The following is a 27153-nucleotide window of genomic DNA, read 5'->3' as shown; positions in this document are numbered from 1 at the left end:
CACATGTAAGTGAGATTGTGCAGTGTACTTTTTTTTTTTAACCTAGAGATTACTTCACAGTTACAGAAAAGTTACAACAGTATAAAGAGGCTGGGCACAGTGGCTCACACCTGTAATCCCAGCACTTTGGGAGGCCCAGGAGGGCAGATCACCTGAGGTCAGGAGTTCCAGACTAGCCTGGCCAACATGGCAAAACCCCGTCTCTACCAAAAATACATAAAAATTAGACAGGCATGGTGGCGTGTGCCTCTAATCCCAGCTACTTGGAAGGCTGAGGCTGCTTTGTTTTTGTTTTGCTTTGTTTTGTTTTGAGACAGAGTCTCCCTCTATCGCCCAGGCTGGAGTGCCGTGGTGCGATCTCAGCTCACTGCAGCCTCCTTCACCTCACTTCAACCTGAGAGGCAGAGGTTGCAGTGAGCTGAGATCACACCACTGCACTCCAGCCTGGGCGACAGAAGGAGGCTCCATCTCAAACACACACACACACAAACACACACACACACGCACGCACACACGCACCCTGAACCATGGAGTGTGGTGAGCACATCGAGGTGCTGGGACGGTGGTGCCTGGAGAGGACCTGGCAACTCCATGCCCTTCCCCGTAACTCACCCCATGCAACTCTTTCGTTCCTGAATTCTATCCTTTATAATAAACCAGTAATAATAAGTAAAATGCTTGCCTGAATTCTGTGAGTTGTTCCAGTGAATTTTTTTTTTTTTTTTTTGAGACAGGGTCTCGCTCTGTCACCCAGGCTGGAGAATGGTTGCCTGATCATAGCTCACTGCTACCTCAATCTTCTGGGCTCAAGTGAGCCTCCTGCCTCAGCCTCCTGTAGCTGGGACTACAGGTGCATGTCCCCACACTTGGCTAATTTGTTTTTATTTTTGGTAGAGATGGGGTCATGCTATGTTGCCCAAGCTGGTCTCCAACTCCTGGGCTCAAGTGATCCTCCCTCCTTGGCCTCTCAAAGTGCTGAGACTACAAGCGTGAGCCACGGTGCCCAACCTGTAGCGAATTAGTGTATTTGAGTAGGTGTTTTATTCCATTTGCACTACTATAAAGGAATATCTGAGGCTGCGTCATTCATAAAGAAAAGAGATGTATTTGGCTCACGGTTCCGCAGGTTGTACAAGCATGGCACCTGCATCTGCTCAGCTTCCAGTGAGGACTTCACGGAGCTTCCAGTCATGGTGGAAGCCAAAGGAGGAGCCAGCACATTGACACAATGAGAGATGGAACAAGAGAGAGAGGGAAGAGGTGTCAGACTTTTTTTTTTTTTTTTTTTTTTGGTTGATGTGGGGAGGGAGACAGATTCTCACTCTGTCGCCCCCGCTGGAGTGCAGTGGCACAATCTCAGTTCACTGCAACCTCCACCTCCTGGGCTCAAGCAATCCTCCTGCCTCAGCCTCCTGAGTAGCTGGGATTACAGGCACGTGCCACCACACACGACTAATTTTTGCATTTTAGTAGAGATGGGGTTTCACCATCTTGTCCAGGCTGGTCTCGAGCTCCTGATCTCAGGTGATCTACCTGCCTCAGCCTCCCAAAGTGCTGGGATTACAGGCGTGAGCCACCGCGCCTGATCCAGACTCTTTTAAACAGTCGGATCTCATACAAGCTCACAGACTGGGAACTCTCATTACTGCAAGGACAGCACCAAGCCATTCATGAGGGTTCCGCCCCCAAGACCCAAACACCTGCCCTCAGGCCCCACCTCCGACACTGGAGGCCCCATTTCAACATGAGATTTGTGGAGGAGGCAAACATCCAAACCTTATCAGTGGGAGTTTTGGGAACCCCTGAACTGGTGATTGGCCGGGCGGAAATTCAGGTCGCGTGGACACCCTCCTGTAGCTGGCATCTGAGGTGGGGGCAGTTTTGTTTGTTTGTTTTTTCGTTTTCTTTTTGTTTTGTTTTGAGACAGAGTCTCACTCTGTTGCCCAGGCTGGAGTGCAGAGGTGCGATCTCGGCTCACTGCTACCTCCACCTCCCGGGTTCAAGCAATTCTTCTGCCTCAGTCTCCCAAGTAGCTGGGACTACAGGTGCACACCACCATGCCCAGCTAATTTTTGTATTTTTAGCAGAGATGGGGTTTTACCATATTGACCAGGCTGGTCTTGAACTCCTGACCTCATGATCCGCCCTCCTCGGCTCCCCAGTGTGCTGGGATTACAGGTGTGAGCCACCGCGCCGGGCCTGAGATGGCGGCAGTTTTGTGGCCCGAGTCCATAACCTGCAGCGTCTGACACTAACTCTGGGCAGTCGATGCTGGAACTGAATTGAATGTTTGGGCACCCGATTGGTGTTGGAGAACTGGGGAATTGGGGGAAGAACCTCTCAGGATCCCTTTAGGACGGAGCTCCTGGTTGGATACAGCTGTGTGAGCCTCACAGCAGGGACTCAGGGAATGTTCACTGCAGAATGAACAAAGTGAGACCTAGAGAGCTGAGGAAACCTGCTCCAGCGACAAGGCAGAGAGTCCCAGGGCTGGAATCCCATCCCGTCTCCTCTCCCTACCAGCCTCCCCACAGGGAGCCCAGGCCAGAGCTCAGACCTGCCCACATGGCTGAGTATTCGGAGCAGGATGACAGGGCATTCCAGTCCTCGGGGTGTTAGGTTTTGAAGGGAAGGCGAGGGTTAAAGAATGACACCACAGGCCAGGTACGGTGGCTCACACTTGTAATCCCAGCACTTTGGGAGACCTAGATGGGTGGATCACCTGAGGTCAGGAGTTTGACAGCAGCCTGACCAACATGGTGAAACCCCAACTCTACTAAAAATACAAAAATCAATCAGCCAGGCGTGGTGGCGCGCACCTGTAATCCCAGCTACTCGGGAGGCTGAGGAGGGGGAATTGCTTGAACCAGGGAAGCAGAGGTTTCAGTGAGCTGAGATCGTGCCATTGCACTCCAGCCTGGGTGAAAGAGCAAAACTCCGTCTCAAAAAAACAAACAAAGAAACAAACAAAACAGAGAGAGGGAGAGAGAGAGAGAGAGAGATGGGGGCTCAACAGCAACACAGGTATATTGCAAAAACCTGTGGAGATGGGGGACCAGCTTAGGGCCCGAGCCCACAGCCACTTATAGGCTGGGGTACTTAAAGGTATGGTTGGGAGGGTCTGAGCAATATGGCTTGCTGCCTGGCAGGATATTGATAAGATGTGCAATCAGGCGGTTTGGCCCTTTTTCCAGTGGGATGTGATAAAATATTCCTTGGACCTTTGCCCAGCAGGATATGACAGGGATTTTTCCTTCAGTAGGGCCTTTGCATGGCAGGGTATGATAAGGATGTTTCTCACCGCCTGAACCCTCATGGAATATTCCACTTTGACCAAGGTCTGTGAAATGGCAGAAGGCTTCCAAAATGGTGCAGTTTGGACTAACACTGGGTAGGCAGCGAAAGAGCAGAAATAGTGCTCTGTGTCTGGGCATCTTCCGGTCACCACGCGGTGGGGATTGCTGAAGGTGCAGGGGCGGGGAGTGGACACAGGCCACAGGAGAGGCTATTCTGGAGCCCCTGTAAGTTGAATAGCTTTGCGGGCTCCTCCTGGCAGCCTCCTTCAGTGGGGAGGGTGAGAACCTTGCACAGAACCTGACTGAGAGCCCCAGGAGGAGAGGGAGCTGCCCTGGGTGACAGGTTACAAGCTGAAGTGACATCAATCTCTGTCTGATTCCAGATCTCTCTCTGTTTCCCATATTTGCTGAGGAGAAGCCATAAGCTCAAGCGGCTCCTACTGTTGTCCCAGTGATGCTAGACAGGTGAGACCCCAAACTGGGCCTTGGCCTGGGAGGGCTCGTGGCTTTGGACAGGAAAGAATTCAAGGGTGAGCTGGTGGTGTTAGTCAGCAACTTTTTCTTCTGACCGTCATCAGAAAGTATAGACAGCAATTTTTTTTTCTCTTTTTTTGAGGCGGAGTCTTGCTCTGTTGCCCAGGCTGGAGAGCAGGGCTGCAATCTTGGCTCACTGCAACCTCCGCCTCCCAGATTCAAACGATTTTCCTGCCTCAGCCTCCTGAGTAGCTAGGATTATGGGTGCCTGACACCATGCCTGGCTAATTTTTGTAGTTTTAGTAGAGACAGAGTTTCACCATGTTGGCCAGGCTGGTCTTGAACTCCTGATGTCAAGCGATCCTCCTGCCTCAGCCTCCCAGTTGGCATTACAGGCGTGAGCCACCACGCCCAGCCAACATTAACTTTTATCTAAGCCACAGTGTATAGCAACAACAGCAGTGTATACTGCTCCTTGCCTGAAAGGCTACCCCATAGGCAGTGTGCCCAGAGCAGCAATACTTATACCCACTTTTAATTATATGCAAATTAAGGTACAGATTATCTAGTAATGACTAGAAAAAGGGTGGTAACTTCCAGGTCATCAAGTCACCGCCATGGAGAGGAGTGGTAACTTCCCTGTGTTGTCATGGCAACCGTAAACTGACATGACACTGGTGGGCGTGTCTTATGGAGAAGTGCTTTCCCCTCTTCCCTGTTTCAGCTGGTCTTCAACATGATGCTGAGTCCAAGCCCCACCTCCAGAGTCTAGTCCCACCTCCTACTTCATCAGGCATTGGGGGAGGGAGAGAGGGGATTTACTGCTTAATGGTTGCAGAGTTGCTGTTTGTGGGGGGGGATGAAAAATTTTTAAATAGATTGTGGTGATGGTTATGCAACGTTACGAATGTAATTAATGCCACTGAATTATACATTTAAAAATGGTTCAGTGAAATTTTGTCACACATTAACATAATGTTAAAAATGAATAACGCAATATACCAACAACCGTTGAATTTTACTCTTTACATGGGTGAATTGCGTGGTATGTAAATTATATCTTAATAAAGTGATTTCTTTTTTTCTTTTCTTTTTTTTTTTATTGAGACTGAGTCTCACTCTGTCGCCCAGGCTGGGGTGCAGTGGCGCAATCTCGGTTCACTGCAAGCTCCTCCTCCCAGGTTCACGCCATTCTCCTGCCTCAGCCTCCCGAGTAGCTGGGACTACAGGCGCCCTCCACCACGCCCGGCTAATTTTTTTGTATTTTTAGTAGAGATGGGGTTTCACCATGTTAGCCAGGATGATCTTGATCTCCTGACCTCGTGATCCGCCCACCTCAGCCTCCCAAAGTGCTGGGATTACAGGCGTGAGCCACGTGATTTCTCTTCTTAAATTCAGTGTCTTACTCACATGTGGCCTGTGGCTACCATCCAGGCAGTCCGGGGTGGGGCTATTTCACTTCATGCTTGGGTTCCCAGCCCTGCCGCCTGGCTGGGTGGCCTTGGATAAGTAAAGTCATCTCTCTGAGCTCCTTTTCTTTGTCTGTAACATGGAGATAACAACAGCACCCACCTCAAGGCTGTTGCAGGGTTTAAATGAGAGGAAAGTGAAAAATTCTCAGCAGGATATCCGGCAAACACAGAGTACTCTTTTCTGTGAGCCGTTATGATTATTGGCCCACTGAGAAAATATCACCAAAGGATAAACTCCCAAAAGTGTAGTCAGTAGGTCAGACATTCATTTAAGAACTGTTGGAAGATGTGTATTGAAACAACCCCAGGGAGGCAGGTGTGGACACCACCGGCCTCCTCTGGGCAGACAGCCTGTCCCTGCGTGGTGTGATTGGCACCCAGCTCTCTCAGTCTGGCTCTTCTGTGTCGACAACTGGCAGATGGGACAGCTCCTTGCTGCTGTCATTCATGCGTCTCTAGTTATGGGAGAGGGCGGCCCCTTTAGATGCTCTGTGCTATGGTGGAGGAGAATGTGACAATGATGCTGTTAGATGCAACGCACGAGGGAACCCAGGAATGGTGCACACTGCGGAACACGCACAGGTGCGGGCGTGCACGGCAGGGCTCCACCTGAGCCTGGTACGTGAATGAATACGTGAAGAGAAATAAAAGGCAGAGAGAAAGCCCTCAAAAGGAAGACTTGGCTGGGCGTGGTGGCTCACGCCTGTAATCCCAGCACTTTGGGACTTTGGGAGGCGGAGAGAGGATCACTTGAGCGCAGGAGTTGGAGACCAGCCTGGGCAACATGGTGAGATCCCCATCAAAGAAATAAAGAAAGAAAGAGAGAGAAAGAGAGAGAGAGAGAGAGAGAGAAAGGAAGGAAGGAAGGAAGGAAGGAAGGAAGGAAGGAAAGAGAGAGAAAGAAAGAGAAGAAAAAGGGAAGAAAGTGAAGAAAGGGAAGAAAAGGAAGAAACTTGTTAACAATTCTCATTATCTGAGGAAAGAACGAGGATGGCAGAGGACTCTTTAACCACCAATTTTAGTTTGATCTGCAGTTCCCCCCACCCCCCCCAATTAGGCATTTTCGGGTTTATTCAAGAAAAAAAGACAAAAAAATTGGGGGTCAATCTTTTAAAACATAGAGCAACCCGGAGAAAAGAATTGCCTATTCACGTCTATTCTTTTAGCTTTCTTAAGTTTTAAACACTTGAGCCATAACGGGGTGTGAGGGGGTTTGCGGTGATGGAACTGTTCTGTGTTTTGGTTGCGGGGTGGTCACGTGATGTGTGCATTTGCCAAAACCTCAGAACTGCCCTTAAAAAGGGTGAATTGTGCTGTATGCAAATGATGCCTGTATTTTAAAAATGCTAATCTTTTTTTCTTTTTTCTCATATTAAGGAGACAGATTTGACAGCCTTTAAATTAAAATCTCTGTGTATAAAACAAAACTCACACTAAAATTATAAGTCAAGAAATAGACTTGGAAAAAAAACTTATGGCCCCTGTGATAGAAATAACATCAATAATCTTATCATGTAAACCACACAGAGAAGGAACAAAATTGGATTCCAGTAGGCAAGTGGGCAAAAGACACGGAGAGATGTTTGCAAATCGGAAAGAGGGGGAGTGGCCAACCGTCATCGCAGGAAGACGTTCCCGCACACAAGAAATCAAAATCCAACCCCGTCCATCAACAACCAGGAAACAATCTCACAGGAGTCCCCGGGGCAGGGCGGGAGGCCGGGGCAGCATCTGTCCTGCTGGGTTATAGGGTTGTCAGGACCTTCTGGGTGACAGAGACAAGATCTTTTCTTTCTTGGGGTTCACTTGTGGGAATTGAGAGCAAAGAAATAATCCTAAACACAGACACAATTTTCATCCCCAAAGGTGTTATTTGCAGCGCTATTTATTGTAAAAATCACCAAAAGCAAAATAGCGGTACTAATCTTTTTGTCTTTCTTTCTTTTATTTATTTATTTATTTTGAGACGGAGTCTCCCTCTTACTGCACAGGCTGGAGTGCAGTGGCGTGATCTCGGCGCACTGCAACCTCCACCTCCCAGGTTCAAGCGATTCTCCTGCGTCAGCCTCCCAAGTAGCTGGGATTACAGGCGCACAACACCATGTTCAGCTAATTTTTGTGTTTCCATTAGAGACGGGGTTTCACCATGTTAGCCAGGGTGGTCTCAAACTCCTGACCTCGGGATCCGCCCGCCTCGGCCTTCCAAAGTGCTGGGATTACAGGCGTGAGCCACCGCGCCCGGCCCTAGGTACTGAGATTTTTCAAACGTTGACAAACAGAGCCATGAAGACAGGGTTGTCACGCTTGTATGCCTGATAACAAAAACTATCACATGCGGGTACCACGGCTCATGCCTGTAATCCCAGCACTTTGGGAAGTCCAGGAGGGAGGCTCACTTTGAACCCAGGAGTTGGAGACCAGCCTGGGCAACATGGCGAATCCCCATCTCAACGAAAAATATCAAATATTAGCTGGGCATGGTGGTATGTGCCTGTAGTCCCAGCTACTCCGGAGGCTGAGGTGGGAGGATCACTTGAGCCCAGGAGTTGGAGGCTGCACTGCAGGGAGCCAAGATCACACCACTGCACTCCAGTCTGGGTGACAGAGCGAGACCCCATCTCAAAAAACAGACAAACAACAACAACAACAACAAAACAAAAAAATAACAACAACAACAACAAAAACCAACAACACCTATTACAAAAGACTCTATAAAACCACAACCTGGCACGAAAGCCATCACAACCTGCCACCAAAAAGACTGCAAGGACATCTCCCCCGCAATTGCCTGTTCGCCCTCAGACTGGTGTCACCTTTATTATCGATCTTTGCAGCCAAGGATAATTATTTCAAAACAATTATGTAATCCTCCTCTTCTTTCCCTTTAAAAAAACCTTCTTCTTCCTTCACCTCCCTGCATATGCACATAGTTTACTATGACATGCATTTCCTACTGCAATGATCTATTCCCAAATAGCATACTTTCTTTTGGAAGCCTCTCTCTGTTTCTTATTTAGTTTGACATTGCAATAGCAAAACACTTAGGGAAGGTGGAAAAAAAAAGAAAACCCTTAAATTTGCACCAAGACGGAATTGGGTAAGAACACCATCAGCTCTTCCCAGGGTACTATGATTTTAAAAGACTGAAGATGGCATGGCAGCAGGGGAAATGCTTCTAGAAATTAAGTATCTAAAACCAGCCTGCCCACTCGAAAATATTAGTTAGGATATCAGCTTGACAAGAAGCAGTGCCCAAATCCAGGCAGAGTAGAGCCTGGGGAGAACAACCATCATCTCACCAGCTCTCCCCGGTGTTGCCCGTAGAGAAGGAACTGGCTTCAATAAAGGAGACACCACCTTTGAAAAACACACTGTAATTGATCAATTCTAAGAAGTCACTTTTCCCACATCTTGACGCCTCTGAAACCGGGAGGCATCTTCCAACGGCCGGCACCATACGACTGCTGTTTGAAAGGCATGAAAACCTGCAGAAGGGGTGTCCACAGCCGAGAAGAAAATCCACCAGACGACAGTGGAGCACTCTCAGCCCCTGGGAACCAACTGGGTGGGCCTGGGTGGGTCAGGGGGAATTGGTGAGGAATAAGTTGTGTTTGGTGTTTGCTCTGAAAACAGAAGTCAGCAATAAACTGTTTCCTCTAATTGCAAAGCTGGATCAAGAGCCCCAGCAGTAATGATTTTTAGTTCTTACATGCAATCTTTTTTTTTTTTTTTTCTTTGAGACAGGGTCTCCATTCCCCCACTCTGTCATCCAGGCTGGAGTGCAATGGCGCCATCATGACTCACTGAAGCTTTGACCTCCCTGGCTCAGGTGATTCTCTCGCCTCAGCCTCCCGAGTAGCTGAGACCACAGGTACGCACCACCATGTCCAGCTAATTTTTGTATAACTTTTCCATAATAAACAAAAAAAGATCTCAATTGTGAAACAATTTTAGGGATCCTTTATTTTACTTATATGTTCCTTTATTGGTTGCAATAAATACACCCATAAAAGCTCTTTCAGTAAATAAGAAATAAATATTCCAAGTGGTAAGGAAGCATTGTTGCATCTTATAGGCAGTACACACTTTTCTTTCTTTATATCAACCATAAAAGTGGAGTGTCTTAGAGTCCATGAAATGCAGTAGCTAAAACATTCTCCAGAAGGAATAATGCTAATAATAGCAGCTGATGGGCCAAGCACAGTGGTTCACGCTTGTAATCCCAGCACTTAGGGAGGCCAAGGCAGGTGGATTACCTGAGGTCAGGAGATCGAGACCAGCCTGGCCAACATGGTGAAATGCCGTTTCTACTAAAAATACAAAAATTAGCTCATGTGGTGGCAGACACCTGTAATCCCAGCTACTCAGGAGGCCAAGGCAGGAAAATTGCTTGAACCCAGGAGGCAGAGTTTGCAGTGAGCTGAGATCATATCACTGCACTCCAGCCTGGGCAACAGAGTAAGACTCTGTCAAAAAAAAAAAAAAAAAAAAAAAAAACAAGGCAGCTGACAATTTTTTAAGCACTTACTGAGTCCCCAGCGCTTTCTCAGTGCTTTGTAAATATTAACTGATTTTGATGAAATTATGGAAAGTGGAGGGAGAAGAAGAGGGCGGAGGGCAGGCAGAAGAGAGATGGCCCCGTGTACCAGAGGCAGCCAAAGAGCTTCTTAGAAGCAGACTCACATATCCATCTCCCACAGACTGTTTTTGCGAGTCCCTAGGACCTTCTTGGTGGCAAAAGTCTTCAGGGACCACAAGTTCACAAGCACCAGAATTATCTGTGGGGAAAGGTTGATGTCAACTCTTGAGCTTAGGTATTCAAAGCTTAATGCATTACAGTCTGGCGCAGTGGCTCATGCCCGCAATCCCAGCACTTCAGGAGGCTGAGGCAGGCAGATCACCTGAGGTCAGGAGTTGGAGACCAGCCGGGCCAACATGGCCAAACCCCATCTGTACTAAAAATACAAAAATTACCTGGGCTTGGTGGCAGGTGCCTATAATCCCAGCTACTCAGGAGGCTGAGGCAGGAGAATAGCTTGAACCCAGGAGGTGGAGGTTGCAGTGAGCCAAGACTGCACCACTGCACTCCAGCCTGGGCAACAGAGCAAGACTCCATCTCAAAAAAAAAAAAAATTATAACAATGATACCACAACAAGGGGAAATGGAATAGAACTATCTAGGAATAACCTTTTATATCTCACTGTAATAAAGCTAGCATAAATCTGAAATGGATTCTGATAAACTAAGATGTATATGGTAACCCTCCAAAAAACAAAAACAAAAAATAAAATGTACGAAGAACTCAAGTAACCCAATTTTAAAATGGGCGAGGCCAGGCATGGCGGCTCACAGCTGTAATCCCAACACTTTGGGAGGCCAAGGCGGGAAGATCACTTGAGGTCAGCAGTTTGAGACCAACCTGGCCAACATAGTGAAACCCTATATCTACTAGAAAAATACAAAAATTATCTGGGCGTGATGGTGGGTGCCTGTAATCCCAGCTACTTGAGAGGCTAAGGCAGGAGAATTGCTGGAACCCAGGGGCGGAGCTTGCAGTGAGCTGAGATTCCACCACTGCCCTCCAGCCTGGGCAACAGAGTGAGACTCCGTCTCAAAAAATAAAACAAACAAACAAAAAAGGGTGAATGATCTGAATAGACATTTCCCAGAGAAGATATAAATGGGCTAAATGTCCAGGAAAATATTAACACCATTAATTATCACAGAAATGCAATTCAAAACCATGCAGCCTCCCAGGCTCAAGTGATCCTCCCACCTCTGCCTCCCAAGTAGCTGGGACCACCAGCGCACACCACCATGTCATGGTCTCACCATGCTGCCCAGGCTGGTCTCAAACTCCTGGCCTCAAGTGATCCCCCCGCCTTAGCCTCCCAAAGTGAAGTGTTTTAATTCTTTTTTATTATTATTATACTTTAAGTTCTAGGGTACATGTGCATAACGTGCAGGTTTGTTACATATATATACTTGTGCCATGTTAGTGTGCTGCACCCATCAACTCGTCAGCACCCATCAACTCGTCATTAAGTGTTTTAATTTTTAACCACAATAGACGTACAGCCTTACGAAATTATTTTCCCACATCAGTTGAAATCATTATATTTTCTTCCTTGGCCTGTTGATGTGGTGAATTATATTGAAAGAACTTTTTCTTTTTTAAATTTTTGAATCATCTTTGCATTAGGAGGAGAACTCTTATTTGATCATGAAGAATTATGGTACGCTGGATTTAAGAGGCAATTATTTGATTTGGAATTTTTACATCTTCATTCACAAGTGAAATGAATCTATAATTTTCTTGCATCTGGTCCTTATCCGATTTTGGATTCAACATTGCATTAGCCTCTAAAAATGAATCAGGCAGTTATTACATAATTTTCCAGCGATTTTCTGGAATAATTCATACAAGATAGGAATTAAACATTCTTTGAATGTTTGGTATCACTTGCTCAGAAAACCATCTGTGCCGGGGGGTTTTGGGGGGAGAGGGGAGATCTCTGAATATAATTTCAAATTCTTTAATAGTCACTGGCTTATTCAAGTTCTCTGATTTTGTGTCATTTTAGTATTGTATATTTTTCTAGTAATTGAACCAGTTCATTCAGGTTTTTAATGTTAGCACATAGCCATAATATATTTTCATTACTTTTTATATCTCTGTCCTGGCTATAATTATTCACCATTTTACAATTTGTATTTTATTTGCAGCCTGTCTCTTTGTTCTTAATTGGTTTGCCAAAAGTAAGTCTGTCTTGGTTGCTTTTTCAAAACTTAAAATAGATTTTGGTTTTGTTAATCTTTTCTTCCCCCATGCATTTCATCGATTTCTCCCCATATTATTTTTAATCATTTTCATACCATACCCCTGAAAAATGTGTGAACAATGGCTACAGGCACCATCACGAACGCATCTTAGTAACAGAAGTTTGTCTTTAAAAAGCAAGTTGCATTGGCCGGGCACGGTGGATCACGCTTGTAATCCCAACACGCTGGAAGGCCGAGGCAGGTGGATCACTTGAGGTCAGGAGTTCGAGACCAGCCTGGTCAACATGGTGAAACCTCATCTGTACAAATACGAAAATTAGCCAGGCATGGTGGCATGTGCCTGTAGTCCCAACTACTTGGGAATATGAGGCAAGAAGAATGGCTTGAACCTAGGAGGCAGGCTGCAGTGAGCTGAGATCACACCACTTCACTCCAGCCAGGGTAACAGAGCAAGACTCTGTCTCAAAAAAAAAAAGCAAGTTGCATACAGTAAGATACAGTTGTAAGCTGAAATGCAGCCCCTAAAATTCATATTTTGGAGCCCTAACACCCAGTACATCAGAACATGACTGTATTTGGACATAGGATCTCTAAAGAGGTAGTGAAGGTTAAATGGGGCCATTAGGGTGGGCCCTAATCCAGCTGGACTTCATCCTTATGGGAAGAGGATATATGGCCACACAGAGAGTCACCAGGGATGTGCACAGAGAGAGGACCACGTGAGGGCACAGCAAGAAGGCGGCCGTCTGCAAGCCAAGGAAGGAGGCCTCAGAAGAAACCCACCATGCCAACATCTTGATCTCAGACTTCCGGCCTCCAGAACTGGGAGACAATCAATTCTGCTGTTTCAGTCCCCCAGCCTGTTGTACTTTATAAAGGCAGTTCGAGCCAACGAATACATGTATTATTACTCCAAAGCCCCAAAAACAAGCATAATTAGATAAGATGTTGTTTCAGGAAACATACACACATGCTAAAATAATAATGAAAATCAAGCAACGGCGAAACACAATTCAGGATTGTAGGTACTGGTGACGGGGATGGGAGAAGGTGTTTAACAGTAACTTCCTATTCTTTTTCTTCTCTCTTTTTTTTTTTTTTTTTGAGGCAGGGTCTCCCTCTGTTGCCCAGGTTGGAGTGCAGTGGCATGATCACTGCTCACTGAAGCCTCGACCTCCTGGGCTCAAGCAATCCTCCCACCTCATCCTTCCAAGTAGCTGGGACTTCAGGCTCTTGCCACCACACCAGGCTAATTTTTGTGTTTTCTTTAGAGACAAGATCCCTCTATATTGCCCAGGCTGGTCTCAAACTCCTGAATTCAAGTGATCTTCCCTCCTCAGCTTCCCAAAGTACAGGGATTACAGGCGTGAACCACCGTCCCAGGCCAGGAGCATCTTTTGTTATTCATAATAACTCGCATCTGCTGAATCATCAATGGGTGTGAAATCAAGGGGGAAATTTTGATGAAAGGCAGATACCTACTTGTCTTAAAGTATCTGCCCCTGGACTGCTTATTAGCTGCAAAGGAGTATTACACAGCTGAGAAACTGGACATCAGCTCGCTGGGTGATCAAAACTCACTTCACTAATGAGGGACCATAGGATACTGACTGTGTCCAGATGGGATACCGTCAAAGAAGTATACACCTCACCTCATTATTCTGGTGGAGAATGTATAACTTGAATCTAATCTTCATGAGGAAACATTAGATCAACTAAAAATGTGGAAGTTCTATTTTTAGAAGGGCAAGGAGCTGTTCTTCCAAAATGTCTCTCTCTCTCATATATATATATATATATATATATATATTTTTTTTTTTTTTTTTTTTTTTTTTTTGAGACAGAGTCTCGCTCTGTTGCCCAGGCTAGAGTGCAGTGGTGTAATCTTGGCTCACTGTAAGCTCCGCCTCCCGGTTCCCGCCATTCTCCTGCCTCAGCCTCCCGAGTAGCTGGGACTACAGGCGCCTGCAACCACACTTGGCTAATTTTTTGTATTTTTAGTAGAGATGGGGTTTCACTGTGTTAGCCAGGATGGTCTCAATCTCCTGACCTCATGATCCGCCTGCCTCGGCCTCCCAAAGTGCTGGGATTACAGGCGTGAGCCACCGCGCCCGGCCCCCAAAATGTCAATATTATAAATATGGAAAAATTCCGGATTCAAGGAGGCTAAAGAGACATGACAACTGGCTGGGCACAGTGGCTCACGACTGCAATCCCAGCATTTTTGGAGGCCAAGGCTGGTGGATCACCTGAGGTCAGGAGTTCAAGATCAGCCTGGCCAACATGGCGAAACCTCGTCTCTACTAAAAATATAAAAATTAACCGGGCATGGTGGTGCACGCCTGTAATTCCAGCTACTTGCGAGGCTGAGGCAGACGAATCGCTTGAACCTGGGAGGCGGAGGTTGCAGTGAGCCGAGATGGCACCACTGCACTCCAGCCTAGGCTAAAGGGCGAGACTCTGTTTCAAAGAAAAAAAAAAAAAGACATGACAACTAAATGCAATGCCTGACCCCAGATGGGATCCTGAACTGGAGGGGGAAGTGCTATGAAGGACGTCATTGGGTAAACTGACATAATTTTGAATACCACCAGTGGATTAGATAAAAGTATGCATAAATGTTACATTTATAGAAGTTGATTATTGTGGTTATGGAGGATAATATTTCTATTCTGAGGAAATACACACTGAAGAATTTAGGGGTCAAGGGCCATGATGTGTGTAACTAACCCTTAGATGCTTTTGAAAACATACATGTAAGGCCCAGCACAGTGACTCATGCCTATAATCCCAGCACTTCAGGAGGCCAAGGCAGGAGGATCGCTTGAGCCCACGAGTTTCAGACCAGCCTGGGAGGGACCTTGTCTATAAAATAATAATAATAATAAAATTGGCCAGGTGTGGCAGTGCATGTCTGTGGTCCTAGCTACTTGGGAGGCTGCACTTGGGGGGCACTGTTGAAGCCCAGGCAGTTAAGCTGCAGTGAGCTGTGATTGCGCCACCGCACTCCAAAGCAAAGGAGCGAGACTCTGTCTCAAACCAAAAAAAAAAAAAAAAAAAAAAAGAAGAGAAGAAGAAAGAAGAAAAATGGCCTGGGCCCAGTGGCTCATGCCTATAATCTCAGCACTTTGGAAGACTGAGGCGGGTGGATGACTTGAAGTCAGGAGTTCGAGACCAGCCTGGCCAACATGGTGAAACCCCATCTCTACTAAAAATACAAAAATTAGCCTGGCATGGTGGCGGGCCCCTGTAGTCCCAGCTATTCAGGAGGCTGAGGCAGGAGAATTGTTTGAACTCAGGAAGCGGAGATTGCAGTGAGCCAAGATTGCACCATGGGACTCCAGCCTGAACAACAGGGCGAAACTCCATCTCAAAAAAAAAAAAAAAAAAAAAGACAAAAGAAAAAGGAAAGAAAGAAAGACAGGGGAGAGAAAGAAAGAAAAAGAAAGGCAGGAAAAGAAAAGAAAAATTATATATATATAATTTTATATATATATATCATATATATATGAGCTAAAGCTAGCTAATACTGTAAAAATCTGGCCTGCCCTTCATCTATAGACCCAGATAAAACTGTAAGGTTAGCAGGACACATTTCACCCAGGGGGAAGCTGCAGCAGTAAAAGTGTTCTAACAGCCCCCTTTATGAGTGACGACTGCTATCTTACTCACTGAGAAACTTTGTTCTCTAAAATCATAGACTGTTGGAAACTTTGCAGTATGAAAGTCTATCGGTAAGAATGAAACAGCCTAATCTTTCCTTCCTAGAAGATCTGTCACTTTGACCAAGATAAGAAGCCTCCATTTCCAGCCCTGGTGCAGAGTTTTAAATAAAAAGTTTCTGGGCACAGCATGCCACATTTATATTAACATTGTAGTTTCCAGGGAAACAAGACCTTAGGTCCACTTTGCAGTCCAAATCTGATTTTTCCTTTTTTTTTTTTTTTGAGACAGGATCTCGTTCTGTCACCCAGACTGGAATACAGTGATACAATCATAGCTCACTGCAACCTCAAACTCCTGGATTCAAGCAATCCTCCCACCTCATCCTCCCAAGTGGCTGGGACTACAGGCATGTGCCACCACACCCAGATAATTTTCTCCTCCCCTCCCCTTCCCCTTCCGCTCTCCTTCCCTCTCCCCTCCTCCTCCCCCTCCCCTCCCCTCTCCTTCTCTCCCCTCCTTCCCCTCCCTCCCTTCCTTCCATAGAGCTGGGATTTCACTATGTCACCCAGACTGGTCTTGAACCCGTGGGCTCAAGCAATCCTCTTGTCTTGGCCTCCCAAAGTGTTGGAATTACAGACATGAGCTTACTGCACGCGGCCCAGGCCTGATGCTGACTCACTTATACACATTCCTACCTTGTTCTAAACCTATCTAAACATTGTTTCACTTAAATTTCATCCGAATTTCTCTCTTCCTCCAAATCCTATAACTCGATTGCAGCTTCTGCTCTGAGGGGTGACCGCTCTCATTTCAGTGGGTCAACAAACCTGACTGTCTTGCTTGTCCCTGATGATTGGGCTAGGCTGGATGGGTAGGTGGGTGGGTGGATGGATGGATAAATGGAATGATGAAGCCAAAGCAATGGGGTAAACTGTTAATAAACAAATCAGAGTATTTGTTTGTCCTACAGTGTTTATATTTGTGTAGGTTATCTATAAGTTTAAACTTATTTCCGAATTAAAATTTTGTCTGTTTTTTTTGTTTTGTTTTGTTTTAAGGTGCATGCCTGTAGTCCCGGCTACTCAGGAAACTGAGGCGGGAGGATTGCTTTAGCTTAGGAGGTCGAGGCTGCTGTGAGCTATGATTGCGCCACTACTGCACTCCAGCCTGGGTGACAGAGTGAGACTCTGTCTCAAAAAACAAAAACAAAAGCAAAACAAACAAACAAACAAAAAACCAGAACCCGAAAATAAGTAGAAAAGAAAGAAACTAAGTTGGTTAGGACCAGTGTTTAGCCACAAAGAAAGAAATTTTATATTGAATTTTATATTGTTAATTCAGCACATCGACGTTTAAATTTTGAAAAGCTTCTTACCATTTTCTATGACACTAATATTTCATATGAATTTATTTCACTTTTTAAAAAATGGTTATGATCTACCCAAGGAAATGCACCTGTTCTGAAAAACTCTCGTCCGAGAGATCTAAACGCGAGTTGAACGTTAAGGCTTCGCGAATTGCGGTTTTCCTACCAGTGGGCGCGTGACCGGACTACATTTCCCAGAGTACCTCGGGGCGAGGCCGGGGTGGAGAGGGGTCTGAGCTCCCACCTCACCGCCAAGGCGTGGCCCTCAGGCCTGCTGGGAAAAGGAGGCGAACCTCACGTGGGAGGAGGGGCGGGGCTTGAGAGGTGACCCGTTGGAGTCACCCGGTTACTGCGGAAAAACGTGGTTCTGGGAAGGCGGTAATGGGCCTGCTGCTCGGCCTCTTGGGCTTTATCGCCCTGCAAGCCCGTGCGGCCGCTGGTTCTTCTTTCTTCTCTGGTTCTTCCTCCCCTGCTGAATCATCCCAGGCCTCCTGCCCTTGTTCTACTTCCCTGGAATTCCTTAATGCATCTATTCTAATCAGCATTAAAAGGCGCCCCCTGGTCCATGGCTCTGGCCTTGCAAACTACCAGCGCTCCGCAGAGAGCCAGGGAGAGGACACTGGCAAACTCTGGCCCGTGGGAAGTCTGGTGGGGCTTCCTGGAGGAGACAGTAGGTTTCCCACGCAGACCAGAGTCAGGAATCAGCAGCGAATGCCACATATAGGCGTGCTGTTCTGATGCATAAACAGTCCTTGGAGGCACGCCACTCCCTTCAGACCTCTCTCGGCATACCCACAGCTGGCCCTGTGCTTGGTATGGTAGCTCCAGGCCCTGCCAGGGAGACAGACATTGTCTCTCAGACCAGACAGTGGCACCCAAAGTGATGTGGAAAGCCCCGGACCCTATGGGAAACTAGAGGAGGTGCCTCACCCAGCCTTGGGGAGGCCAGGGAGGAAAAGCAGCAGAGATCCGACTCATCTCAGGGTCCCCTGCATGATGCCACACAAGAATCTTCATTCAAAGGGCTCCCCTGTGCCAGGCGATGCTGGGGACAGAGATAGTCATACGTCGTCCTGCCCTCCCCCTACGCACCTGGAGTGTCCCTCAGCCTGTCTGATCAGGGCTGGGTCAAGAGAGGAACAAGGGGTTTGTGGATACCAAAGGGGATCCCTAACCCCGTGCGGGACTCGGGGGAAAGGCTGGATGTTTGGGGTGATGTGTTATCCAATTCTTGGAAGTGGGTGTTTACCCTACAGAGGAGGGAGGATGGAGATCTTTGCATATACAAATGCAGTGTCAGGAGAGAGCACACAGAGGTGAAGATCAGATCTGGGAACTGCAAAGACCCCTCTGTGTCTGCTATTATTCTAGATCAATACTGTTATTATCCCCACAGTACAGATGGAGACATTGAGAAGCAGCAAGGTTATGTCTCACTCAGGTTTTCCCAGGAGATAAGTGGCTGATAGGAGACAGGACTGGAACCTGGGCCATCTGGCTCCAGAATCCGGGCGGGCAGCCATGGTGTACCATGCCCAAATACTTTCCAGAATGGAAGCTCTGCTAGGGCAGAGACCCCTGTGGGAAGTAACAGGTACTCATCATTGTCTGCCTAATCTGATCTCTGGCTGCCTATAAGATCTAGAGCTGCCTATTCCTCCCTGGGGAAACTGAAGCTCAGCATGGGAAGAATTTCTGATCGAAGGCTGACTCCAGGCCACACCCCCACTCTCCTATTCTGCATTCCTCTGGGACTGTGGGGCTGAGAAATGACTCCAGTAGAGAGAAGGGTGGGTGATCTTCCCTCTATCCAAGCTGACCCTGATGGCTTGCTCCTCCCTTGTGGATCCAATGGTGACCCTTTAGGCAGTGGTGCCATGGCTGAAGGAGGGGAAGAGGCAGAGTGGTAAGGACAGACAGGGTCACATTCCCATTCCTGGGCTCCCTGATGTCAGGGTCACGCCCATGATGCCAACCTTGGGGGAGGTACTAGGGTGATTTCCAAAGTGCCTCTCCTCCAAACAGCTGTCCACTATGCTGAGGCCCAGGCTGGCTGACTCCTGGGTGTCTTCACTGCCCCCAGGGAGTAAAGATATGAAAACGGTGAGGGAGAGCCAGGCGCTGTGGCTCACGCCTGTATCCCCAGCACTTTGGGAGGCCCAGGCGGGCAGATTCTTTGAGCTCAGGAGTTCAAGACCAGCCTGGGCAATATGACAAAACCCGACCTCTCTAAAAAAATACAAAAATTAGCCAGGTATGGTGGGGTGCACCTGTAGTCCCAGCTACTTGGGGGGCTAAGGTGGGAGGGCTGCTTGAGCCCAGAAGATTGAGGCTGCAGTAAGCCATGATTGTACCACTGCACTCCGCCTGGGTGACAGAGCAAGACCCTGTCTCAAAAAAAAAAAAAAAAAAAAAAAAAAAAGGGTGAGGAAGGAAGGTAGCGTGTGGCTCAAGTTCAGCCATCACTAAATGCACACTGTCCTGGTCTCACCTGAACATCCCAAGAGCTGCACAAAGTAGGAGGGAATGTGCCCATGTTCAGATGAAAAACCCGAGGCTCGCAGAGGGGACGGGCCTGGCTCCGGGCCTCATTGGCAGGAAGCAGAGGAGGGAAAATTGGAAGTCTAAGCTTCAGGGTTGGGTGGGTCCTTAAGTCCATGTCTCAATATATCATCTCAACAAGTCCATGAAACCGTATCATCTGGGGAAACAAATTGGAGACACACCACTTAAACAAATTAAACAGGCTTTCCTGCAGGACTTGTCAGAGCCTTTAGCTCCTTCATGTTTCCCAAATCTCTTTGACCAGGACCAAGACCAAGGCCTGGGACGATTGACAGTCCCTGAGTTCCAAAGGCCGAGAGAGGGCACGATGGAGGTGAAGGTGTCTACAGCATTTGCACGCGTGTACTCCGGGCATCTGTGCACAGAACAGATGAATGTGTGTACATATGCACCAGTGTTTCTCCATCACTCTATCTGGGGCTCAAATTACATCTTTAAAAACCAGAACAGGCGTCCAAAGGCCAGGACACGCGCCCAAAGACCAGGGTCTGGCCCTTCCCGGCTTTCCCTGCAGAAGATAAAGTCCAAGAGTGCCTTCACTGCCCCTTAAGTCAGATTCCACAAGGATTTATTGGCACCGGACCTAGCCTGGTGTCCGCCCCTTCAAGGAAGGACACTAACAAGGAGGAGTCCCGGCACCGCAAGAGCCCTCCCAGGAGCGCCCAGCCTGGAGCGGGGTGGGGGAGATGCTGCCATCCGTGGACAGGAAGGGAAGGGCGATCTCGCAGGAGGGTGGGCACGGCGCAGGGAAAGGCCGGCTGGTGGGATGGGCAGGGAGGCGGGGGACCGGCCCCGCTAGAAGGGGAACTCGCAGACGTAGTAGAGGCGCCGCTGGCAGTCGTGGTCCCACCAGGAGCCGTCGTCAGAGGCCTGCGCCACGCAGTTCTCCAGCGTGCCGCCGTTGGGCTGGTCCGGGCTGAGCGGGTGCGGCGAGGCGCTGGGCTGGGCGCCGAGCTCGGGGCGGGGTGCGCGATGCCAGGCGAAGAAAGACACGCGCTGGCCGTTTTCGAAGAGGTAGAGGCCCTCGGCGCGCCGATCGTGCACGCCCAGCCACACCGGCCAGTTGTAGGGAGCGAGCGCCGCGCGCATGTAGCGGGTGAGCGCCTCCATCTGCTGGCGATCAGCAGGCTGCGCCAGGCTCCCGCCCCGCGCCGTGCACCGCGCCTGCGCCGCCGCCTGAGTTTCGAAGTCGCGCGAGAGCAGGAAGCACTTGTGGCCCAGGCGCAGCCCCTTCAGGCAGCCTGTGGGCGGGGCCGGGTAGAGAAGGAGGCGGGGTTATGCATTCGGGGACCGGAAGGGGGCGGGGACAAATCATCCGGGAGTGGAGGGAGGCGGGGTCAGGACCTCGTAGGGCGGGCTGGGAGGAGGCGTGGTCAGAACCTTGGGAGCCAGAAGGTGGAGAGTCCGGTCCGCCAGGGGCGGGGTCAGGCGGTGGGGGTGGGACTGTAGGGGGCGTGGTGCTGCCCCAGTCGGGTCCGCGCGGCTCTGGAGTTCCCACCCTGCTCCCTGTGTTCAGCCTCCCAGCTCTCTAACCCCGTCCGCTAGCACACAGCAGCTCTCCCGCCCCGGACACCTAGGGTCACTTTCTCAACCAGTCCCATACCTGACCAAATAGTCTCATTTTTTTCCACCCCGCGTGCCGTGGACTCACCCTCCAAGCGGCCGTGCTCGCGCTCGGCGCGACCCTGCGCCTCCTGCAGGGCTTGCACGGCATCGCGGGTGTCGCCCGCCGCGTTCCGCAGCTGCCGCAGCCCCTGGGTCAGCTCGACCACACGGGTGTCCAAAGCGTGCAGACGGACGTGCAACTGGTGCAGGCCTGCGTCCAGGCCAGCCAGGCGTCCCACTGCGGACAGACAGGGATCGTGCTGGAGGGGGAGCCTGGAGATGCAGCTGGGGGACTGAGGATCTGGAGAACTGCGACCTAGGGCTCCTGAGGGCGGGGTGGCGGTGTGGGGGGACCCCGGACTCCTGGAAGGTAGGGTCGAGTGGCGCCAGGCTCTTAGAAGGCATGGTCGTGGACCTGGGGCTCCTAGGGGTGTGGGGGCTCTGGGCTAGGCAATGGACAACTGAAAGACCACCCGGCAGGGAACCGACCCTTCATTTTTGCGAAAGTGACCGCGGCGGCCTGGGGGTTTGGGGGTGAGGGCTTCTGGTTACTTACGGATGTAAGTGACAATGTCCTCGGGGGTGGGAGAGGGGCTGGGGCTGGAGGATGGGGTTGGCGTTGCTTCCTCCTCCTCTTCCTCCCCCTGGTCCTCCTCCATCTCCCAGTCCTCTTTGCCCTCAACAGTTCCGGCAGGATTCTCATCCCCCCTCCCGGCAGGCAGTCCCAGGGCTTCCTGCAGATGCTGGGGCAGGGGAGGGGCGGTGAGCCCCAGCCTGCCACCAAGATGCCCCACGCGCCACTTTCCAACTCTTAACTCATTCTCTGACGCCTGAGTCCTGTCTCTGAGCCCATCACCAACACCCCCCCCACCCCGTGAGACTATCCTAATTGCTCCTTTTTGTCCATTTCCCTAACCTTGCAATACCCCCTCCCAGGCTCACAGTTCACCACCCATAGCTCCCTGACACTCCAGAGCTCACCTTCAGCATCAGGGCCTCCCTCTCCCGCTCCTCCTCCTGGGCACCTCCCCAGCCTCCCTCCCACTCCCTCTCGGCTCCCCGAGCCCCATGGCCAAAGCCCAAGAGCTGGGGGACCACCAAAGCCCCCAAAAGCCAGGCTGCCTGCATTAAGCTGGACTCTTGGCACCCAAAGTTCCAGATGTCTGGATGTCTGGGGTGGGAGGGGTGGCCTCTGGGAACCGCTGAGTGCCCCTGCCCTGTGTGCAGGTCACTAGCCCCCAGGTTCCCGACTCTCCCAGTTTCTCTCTTCCTGTTTCTCTCCTCGTCTCTGTCCGGTCCGTTGGTCTCCTCTGCTCCTCTGTGTGTGTCTCTCCCCGCCCCTCTTGGCTCCCCCGAGGCCCTGCCTCTGTGGCCGGAAACCTCCAACGTTCCAAAGCCTGGATCCCGCCTTGGGTCTCCTCGCACACCCTCCTCTTTCCACTTTCCAGAGCTCGCTTCCGCCCTGCTCCGTTCCTTCTGCCGTGGCCCAAAGCTTAGATAATCAGGAAGAGGATGGAGCTGGCTCTCCAAGGAATCTTGGAAAACACAGGCCCCGGCTTCAGCCCAGGAACCCGCTCAGAATCACTGGGGCAGTGGTGGGATGCTGGGACCGAGCACTGCTCCCTTCTTCCCTGCCTGGCCATTCCTGAGGAGGGGGCAGACCTCAGGATCTCGCTGAGGTTGTTATTACCCTGTGGCCACCATCGCCCACATGCTCAGTAGAGGAGACTCCAGGGCCTCTCCTGTCCCCTAGATTGCCCACCCCACCCTCCAAGCCCTTTTCTGGAGATCCTAGTGCGTGGGTGTGGGGGCGGGGCGACACATGCAAAGAGCACGCATGTGACTGTGTGTACACAGCCCTGGAAGATGGGGCTCGGGGATTAATTGACCACCTTACTAGAAGCCTCCTGCAGGCCAGGCCCTGGGCTGGGTGATGCTGAGGACTCCAGCTGCTTGCAGACCAGCAGCCAGATAGTTCCTGGGATGAGGAGGTTGGAGATGGGAGAGGGTGAGGAGTCTGGAGGAGCAGTCAGGGAAGGTTTCTCCAGGAGGTGAAATCGACAGACTCTAGGTTGTGTGCTCAAGGAGCTCTGAGCATTCAGTGAGCCACCTCGTTTCAGCCTGGACCACTGCAGTCTCCCTGCCCTCCCCCTCCTTCCTCTTGAGCCCCTCCAATCCCCGCTGCTTGCCGCAGCCAAAGCAATCCTTCCAAACCATAAATCAGATCACATCACTCCCCACTCCCCTGCTCCCCCACCTTCCCATCATAAGCAGGAGGGAAGCCAAGCCTGGGCCTCAGTCCTTAGCACAGCCTACCACGCTGAGGGCTGGGAAGGAAGAACCCTTTACACCTCTGCAGCCTCATCACCCCCACTCCCCTCACCCGCCCCCAGGCTCCACCTTCCCTGGCCTCTTGGCTTGCCCCCAAATACTAAGCTGATTACAACCTCAGAGCATTTGCACCAGCCCTTTCCTCCTTCGAGAAGGTTCTTTCCCCAGCGCCTTCTCATCATCGAGGTCTCAGCTCCAAGAGGCCTTCCCCAACCACCTTATCTGTTCCACAAGTTACTTTATTAAAATGCCCCATTTCATCTTTTTGGTATAATCAAGACTGGCACGATCTTGTTTGTTTATGTCTGTTCCCTGCCAATGAAAGCAGGGATTTCTATGCACTGCTGCATCTCCTAGCACAAGGCCTACCTAGCACATAGTAGGTGCTCAATCAACCTGTTGAGTGGGCCAGAGGATAGCCGTTCCTGGTGGGGTCAAAGGCCTGGAGGCTTCACCTTTTTGGTTTGCTGGCACCCAAGTTCCCAGGGTGGTGGTGGCAGCGTGGGTGGAGGCGGTGAGAGCAGTGGGAGAGAAGCTTGGAGGCAAGGAAGCACGATGCCATGCCATGCTCCTCTATGTCAGGCCCATGAGTCATGCAGGGCTTTTCCAGTCCAGGCCTGGCTGGTGGTGCCAACAAGCATGGGGCACACCAGCCGGGGATCACTGGGCCTGCTCTTCAAAAGAGGAGACCGAGGCTCTGAAACAGCATGGCCTGCTGGAGGTCACCAGTGTGGCGGCAGCTAGCCAAGGTTTCTGGCTCCAAGAGCAGGGCATCTGCCCTCGGCTGCCGGGAGCCCCAGGAGGGGCCTTGGAAATCAATGCCTCCAGCCTTCCGTTTTCCAAGAAAGCCTGGTACATCGAGGGCACTGTGACCTTGGGCAGACTGCTCCCTGCCTCAGAGCCTGGGCCTCTCAGGTACCTGTTGGGGACCTGGGACCCCTCACCAGGAGCTACAGACCTCAAGAAATAATGCATCTATGGGGAAAGGCCTTGTAAACTGTGCAGGGGTGCACAGCCTCTCTGGCTGCTGAAGCCAACATGGGCAGCTGTTCTTTCCCCGGGCCCAGCTGCTCACCACCTGGGCTAGTGGATGTGCATCAAGATAGAGCCTCCCCAGGCTGAGCAGGCACCTCCTCCAGCTCATACTCGGGTACCAGGGAGAGCCTGCAGCTGGAGGGGAACCCAGAGGCTGCCTAGAACTGCCCCCTGCAGGCCCGGGAGGTGCTGTTGGAGCTGGGAGAATGAGGAAGCCTAGGCTAAGGGGACACTCGCCACTCACTGCTGCTCTGTGGGATCTGCCCTCTCTGTGGGTGCGTCCCAGGCATGAATGAGCTGTCTGCCTGCAGCTGGCTGCATATGCGTGCCTACACACACATGTGCAAGCTCTGAGGAGATGGTTGGGTGTGTCTGTATGTGATGAACAAGGATCTGCAACTATGAGGGGATATGCCTGGGAGTGCACAATAGTGGTCAAGTGAGGACTTTGGAGCCAGCCTACCTGTTCTTGATCCTTGTTACCACATCCTTATAGCTGGATGACCCTGGGCAAGTTACTTAGCCTTTCTGTGCCTTGGTTTCCCCCTCTAGAAAATGGGGATAGTGAAAGTCCCTGAGCCTGGCACACAGAAAGTGCTGTAGGAATATCAGCAGTAACTATCCTGGAGGGGAAGGATGGCACAGTGTTGGGCATGTAAACGGGTGAGTGCGAACCAGTGCAATGGACAGCACGGTGGGTGGGCGTGATGGGAAGGCGTGCACACGTCTCTACGGTGCTGTAACTCCGTTTTGGTGTTGAGAGATCTGGGCATGCATACCGGGGTGAACGCCTGTGTGTGTGTGTGTGTGTGTGTGTGTGTGTGTGTGTGTGCGCCCGCGCACGCGCGTGTGTGGTGGGCAGTTGTGTGCATGTGCTGCGTGTGTGCCCGGGCACAGGGGTGTGACAACTGCATGTAGCTGGGTGTGTTTGTAGCTGTGTACCCCAGGTGCATTGTGTCTGGGCATGCATGCGCTGGAGAGTGTGTGTATATGGGGACTCTGCAGGTGCTGTTACAGCTGGTGACTATGCACCTGTGCCTTGGGGGAATGTGGCCTGGCCCAGGTATGTCCACGTGTGCCCTGACCCAGTACTGAGATGGAAAGGGTGTGTGTGTGTGTGTGTGTGTGTGTGTGTGTGTGTGTTTGGGGGGACAGGGTGGGAATCTATAGCCTTCACACTTCAATTTGGGGGTGTAGAGTCTGGCAACAAATATTTATTGTGCCCCACTGTGTGCAGGGGGACGGGGAGCTCTCTGGGAGGGGGTGGTCCTGAGGCGTGTGGGGGGGCACCCTTACGGGGGCAGGACCCCTTCGTCGGGGTATGGGAGCAAGCAGGGGCGGAGTCAGGATTTGGGGACTCGGAGGTGGCGAGGAGTGGTGGGGGAGGGCAAGGGTAGGGGGCGGAGCCGGCGGTGGTGGGGGATGGGCGAGGTTTGGGGGCGCGGGGAGGGGCGATGTCTCCTCCGCCGGCTCCCGGAGGGAGGGGAGAGGGCGGAGGGAGGGGAGGGAGGGAGAGAGGGAAGGAGAGAGACAGGGTGAGGGAGAGACAGCGAGAGCGAGAGAGCGAGAAGGGTGGCAGAGGAGGCGCGGAGCGGGCGGCGGCGGCGGCGGCCCGAGGAAGAGGAGGAGGAAGAGCAGGCGGAGACGCGGCGCCCGGAGCCGGCCGGACCCAGCCGGGGGCGGGCGAGGAGGGGCGCGGCGGCCGCGGCGGAAGGGGGGGCGCTCTGCGGATGGCCAGGCCTGGCCCGCGGGGGGGGTGAGGTCCTCGGCCCTCCCGCCCTCCCCCCCGGCCCCCGCCCGCCCCCTCCCCGGGCCCGCTCGCCCTCCGGGGCGGTGGGGCATGGCCTGAGGGTCCCCCGTCTCCGGGGGGGTGGGGGGTGGGGGGAGGGGGGAGGGGCCGCGGGCGCCGCCGACCGGGACTCAGCAGCCCCGCCAGGCAGGTAAGGGGGTCGAGAACCTGGGGGTTTGGGGAGGCTGCGGGGCTCGGGCTGCGGGAGGGGGCGAGGGCGCCCCGGATGTCCTTGGCCCGGCGCCGGGCTCCTGGCCTGGGTGTGCGGCTGGGGGTGCGGGTAAGGTGGGGAGTGTTGCCCTGGGCGACGCCAAATTGGGTTACGCCCCGGTCCCCGGTGCCCCGTCCCAGATCGCATCCTTGATGGGAGGGCGCGCCCCCCATCCCCCGCCAGCAGAGCCCCTATCCCGAACCCGCGTCTCGGCTCTCTGGGCCCCAGGGCTCGGTCCCGGTACCCGCCTCCCCGCCCAGCCCGGCCACTCCCCCGCCTCGCCCACCCTGGCGCACCTGGGCCCCTCCGCCAGGTCACCCTGGTCCCCACTCCCCTCCAGCGAGGGTCTAGGCCGGGGCTTCCTCCGCCCCCTTCGATCCCTCCAGCTCCCGCTTCTCCTTCCAGGCTCCTCCAGTCCCTTCCCACCCCCTGCCCAAGCTCCCCGCGTCCCCACCAGGTCTCCAGTCCCTACACCGCCGGCCGGCGCGCCCTCTCGGCTCCCGCCCCCGACTCCTGCTCCCCGGTGCCCCCCGCCCCTCTCCGCGGTCGGGCTCTCCCC

General features: G+C 51.6%; 3 protein-coding genes and 2 long non-coding RNA genes across 8 annotated transcripts in view; 2 read left to right on the top strand and 3 right to left on the bottom strand.

Moving 5' to 3' along the window:
- The window catches only part of LOC144337255 (uncharacterized), a 17571-nt gene extending 5237 nt beyond the window's left edge, over positions 1–12334 (bottom strand). Inside the window, exon 1 of the long non-coding RNA XR_013410109.1 lies at positions 11328–12334. This is a non-coding gene — a long non-coding RNA (uncharacterized LOC144337255). The remainder of the gene's footprint in view (positions 1–11327) is intronic.
- The window catches only part of GPR32 (G protein-coupled receptor 32), a 40599-nt gene extending 19796 nt beyond the window's left edge, over positions 1–20803 (bottom strand). For all 3 annotated transcript variants that reach the window (XM_077981047.1, XM_077981049.1, XM_077981048.1), the window contains exon 1: positions 19550–20803. In XM_077981047.1, the coding sequence (XP_077837173.1) occupies positions 19550–19557 (8 nt within the window). In that variant the 5' untranslated portion in view covers positions 19558–20803. The remainder of the gene's footprint in view (positions 1–19549) is intronic.
- Positions 10676–20766, top strand: LOC144337268 (uncharacterized). The gene is made up of 2 exons (XR_013410123.1): positions 10676–11062; positions 19713–20766. It is a non-coding gene; the product is annotated as an uncharacterized LOC144337268 (long non-coding RNA).
- Positions 20175–27153, bottom strand: CLEC11A (C-type lectin domain containing 11A). 2 transcript variants are annotated; one of them, XM_001116136.5, is made up of 5 exons: positions 26891–27153; positions 22210–23206; positions 21785–21971; positions 21275–21466; positions 20175–20864 (listed from the first exon to the last, which is right to left on the bottom strand). In XM_001116136.5, exons 2-5 carry the CDS (start codon positions 22354–22356, stop codon positions 20419–20421), a joined length of 972 nt encoding a protein of 323 aa, XP_001116136.4. In that variant the 5' UTR covers positions 22357–23206; positions 26891–27153; the 3' UTR covers positions 20175–20418. The 2 variants fall into 2 exon arrangements, with proteins under 2 accessions (XP_001116136.4, XP_077837177.1); XM_077981051.1 differs by lacking the exon at positions 26891–27153 and having other exon boundaries at positions 22351–22604.
- The window catches only part of SHANK1 (SH3 and multiple ankyrin repeat domains 1), a 59452-nt gene continuing 58435 nt past the window's right edge, over positions 26137–27153 (top strand). The window contains exon 1 of the mRNA XM_015124667.3: positions 26137–26534. The gene's annotated coding sequence lies outside the window, so the exon portion shown is untranslated. The remainder of the gene's footprint in view (positions 26535–27153) is intronic.

Source organism: Macaca mulatta, chromosome 19 (assembly GCF_049350105.2).
Source record: "Macaca mulatta isolate MMU2019108-1 chromosome 19, T2T-MMU8v2.0, whole genome shotgun sequence".
Classification (NCBI taxonomy): Eukaryota; Metazoa; Chordata; class Mammalia; order Primates; family Cercopithecidae; genus Macaca; species Macaca mulatta.
Note: the sequence above shows the minus strand (reverse complement) of the source record. Positions and strands in the feature narration are given on the sequence as shown.

What these genes read in the sequence shown, in the direction of transcription:
- CLEC11A (XM_001116136.5), bottom strand. Translation starts at nt 22,356, where the DNA reads ATGCAGGCAGCCTGGCTTTTGGGGGCTTTGGTGGTCCCCCAGCTCTTG. An exon ending in GGGAGGCCCTGATGCTGAAG is followed by an intron (nt 21,972 to 22,209) that starts GTGAGCTCTGGA and finishes CCCCTGCCCCAG; the next exon opens with CATCTGCAGGAAGCCCTGGG. An exon ending in CGAGCACGGCCGCTTGGAGG is followed by an intron (nt 20,865 to 21,274) that starts GTGAGTCCACGG and finishes CCCCGCCCACAG; the next exon opens with GCTGCCTGAAGGGGCTGCGC.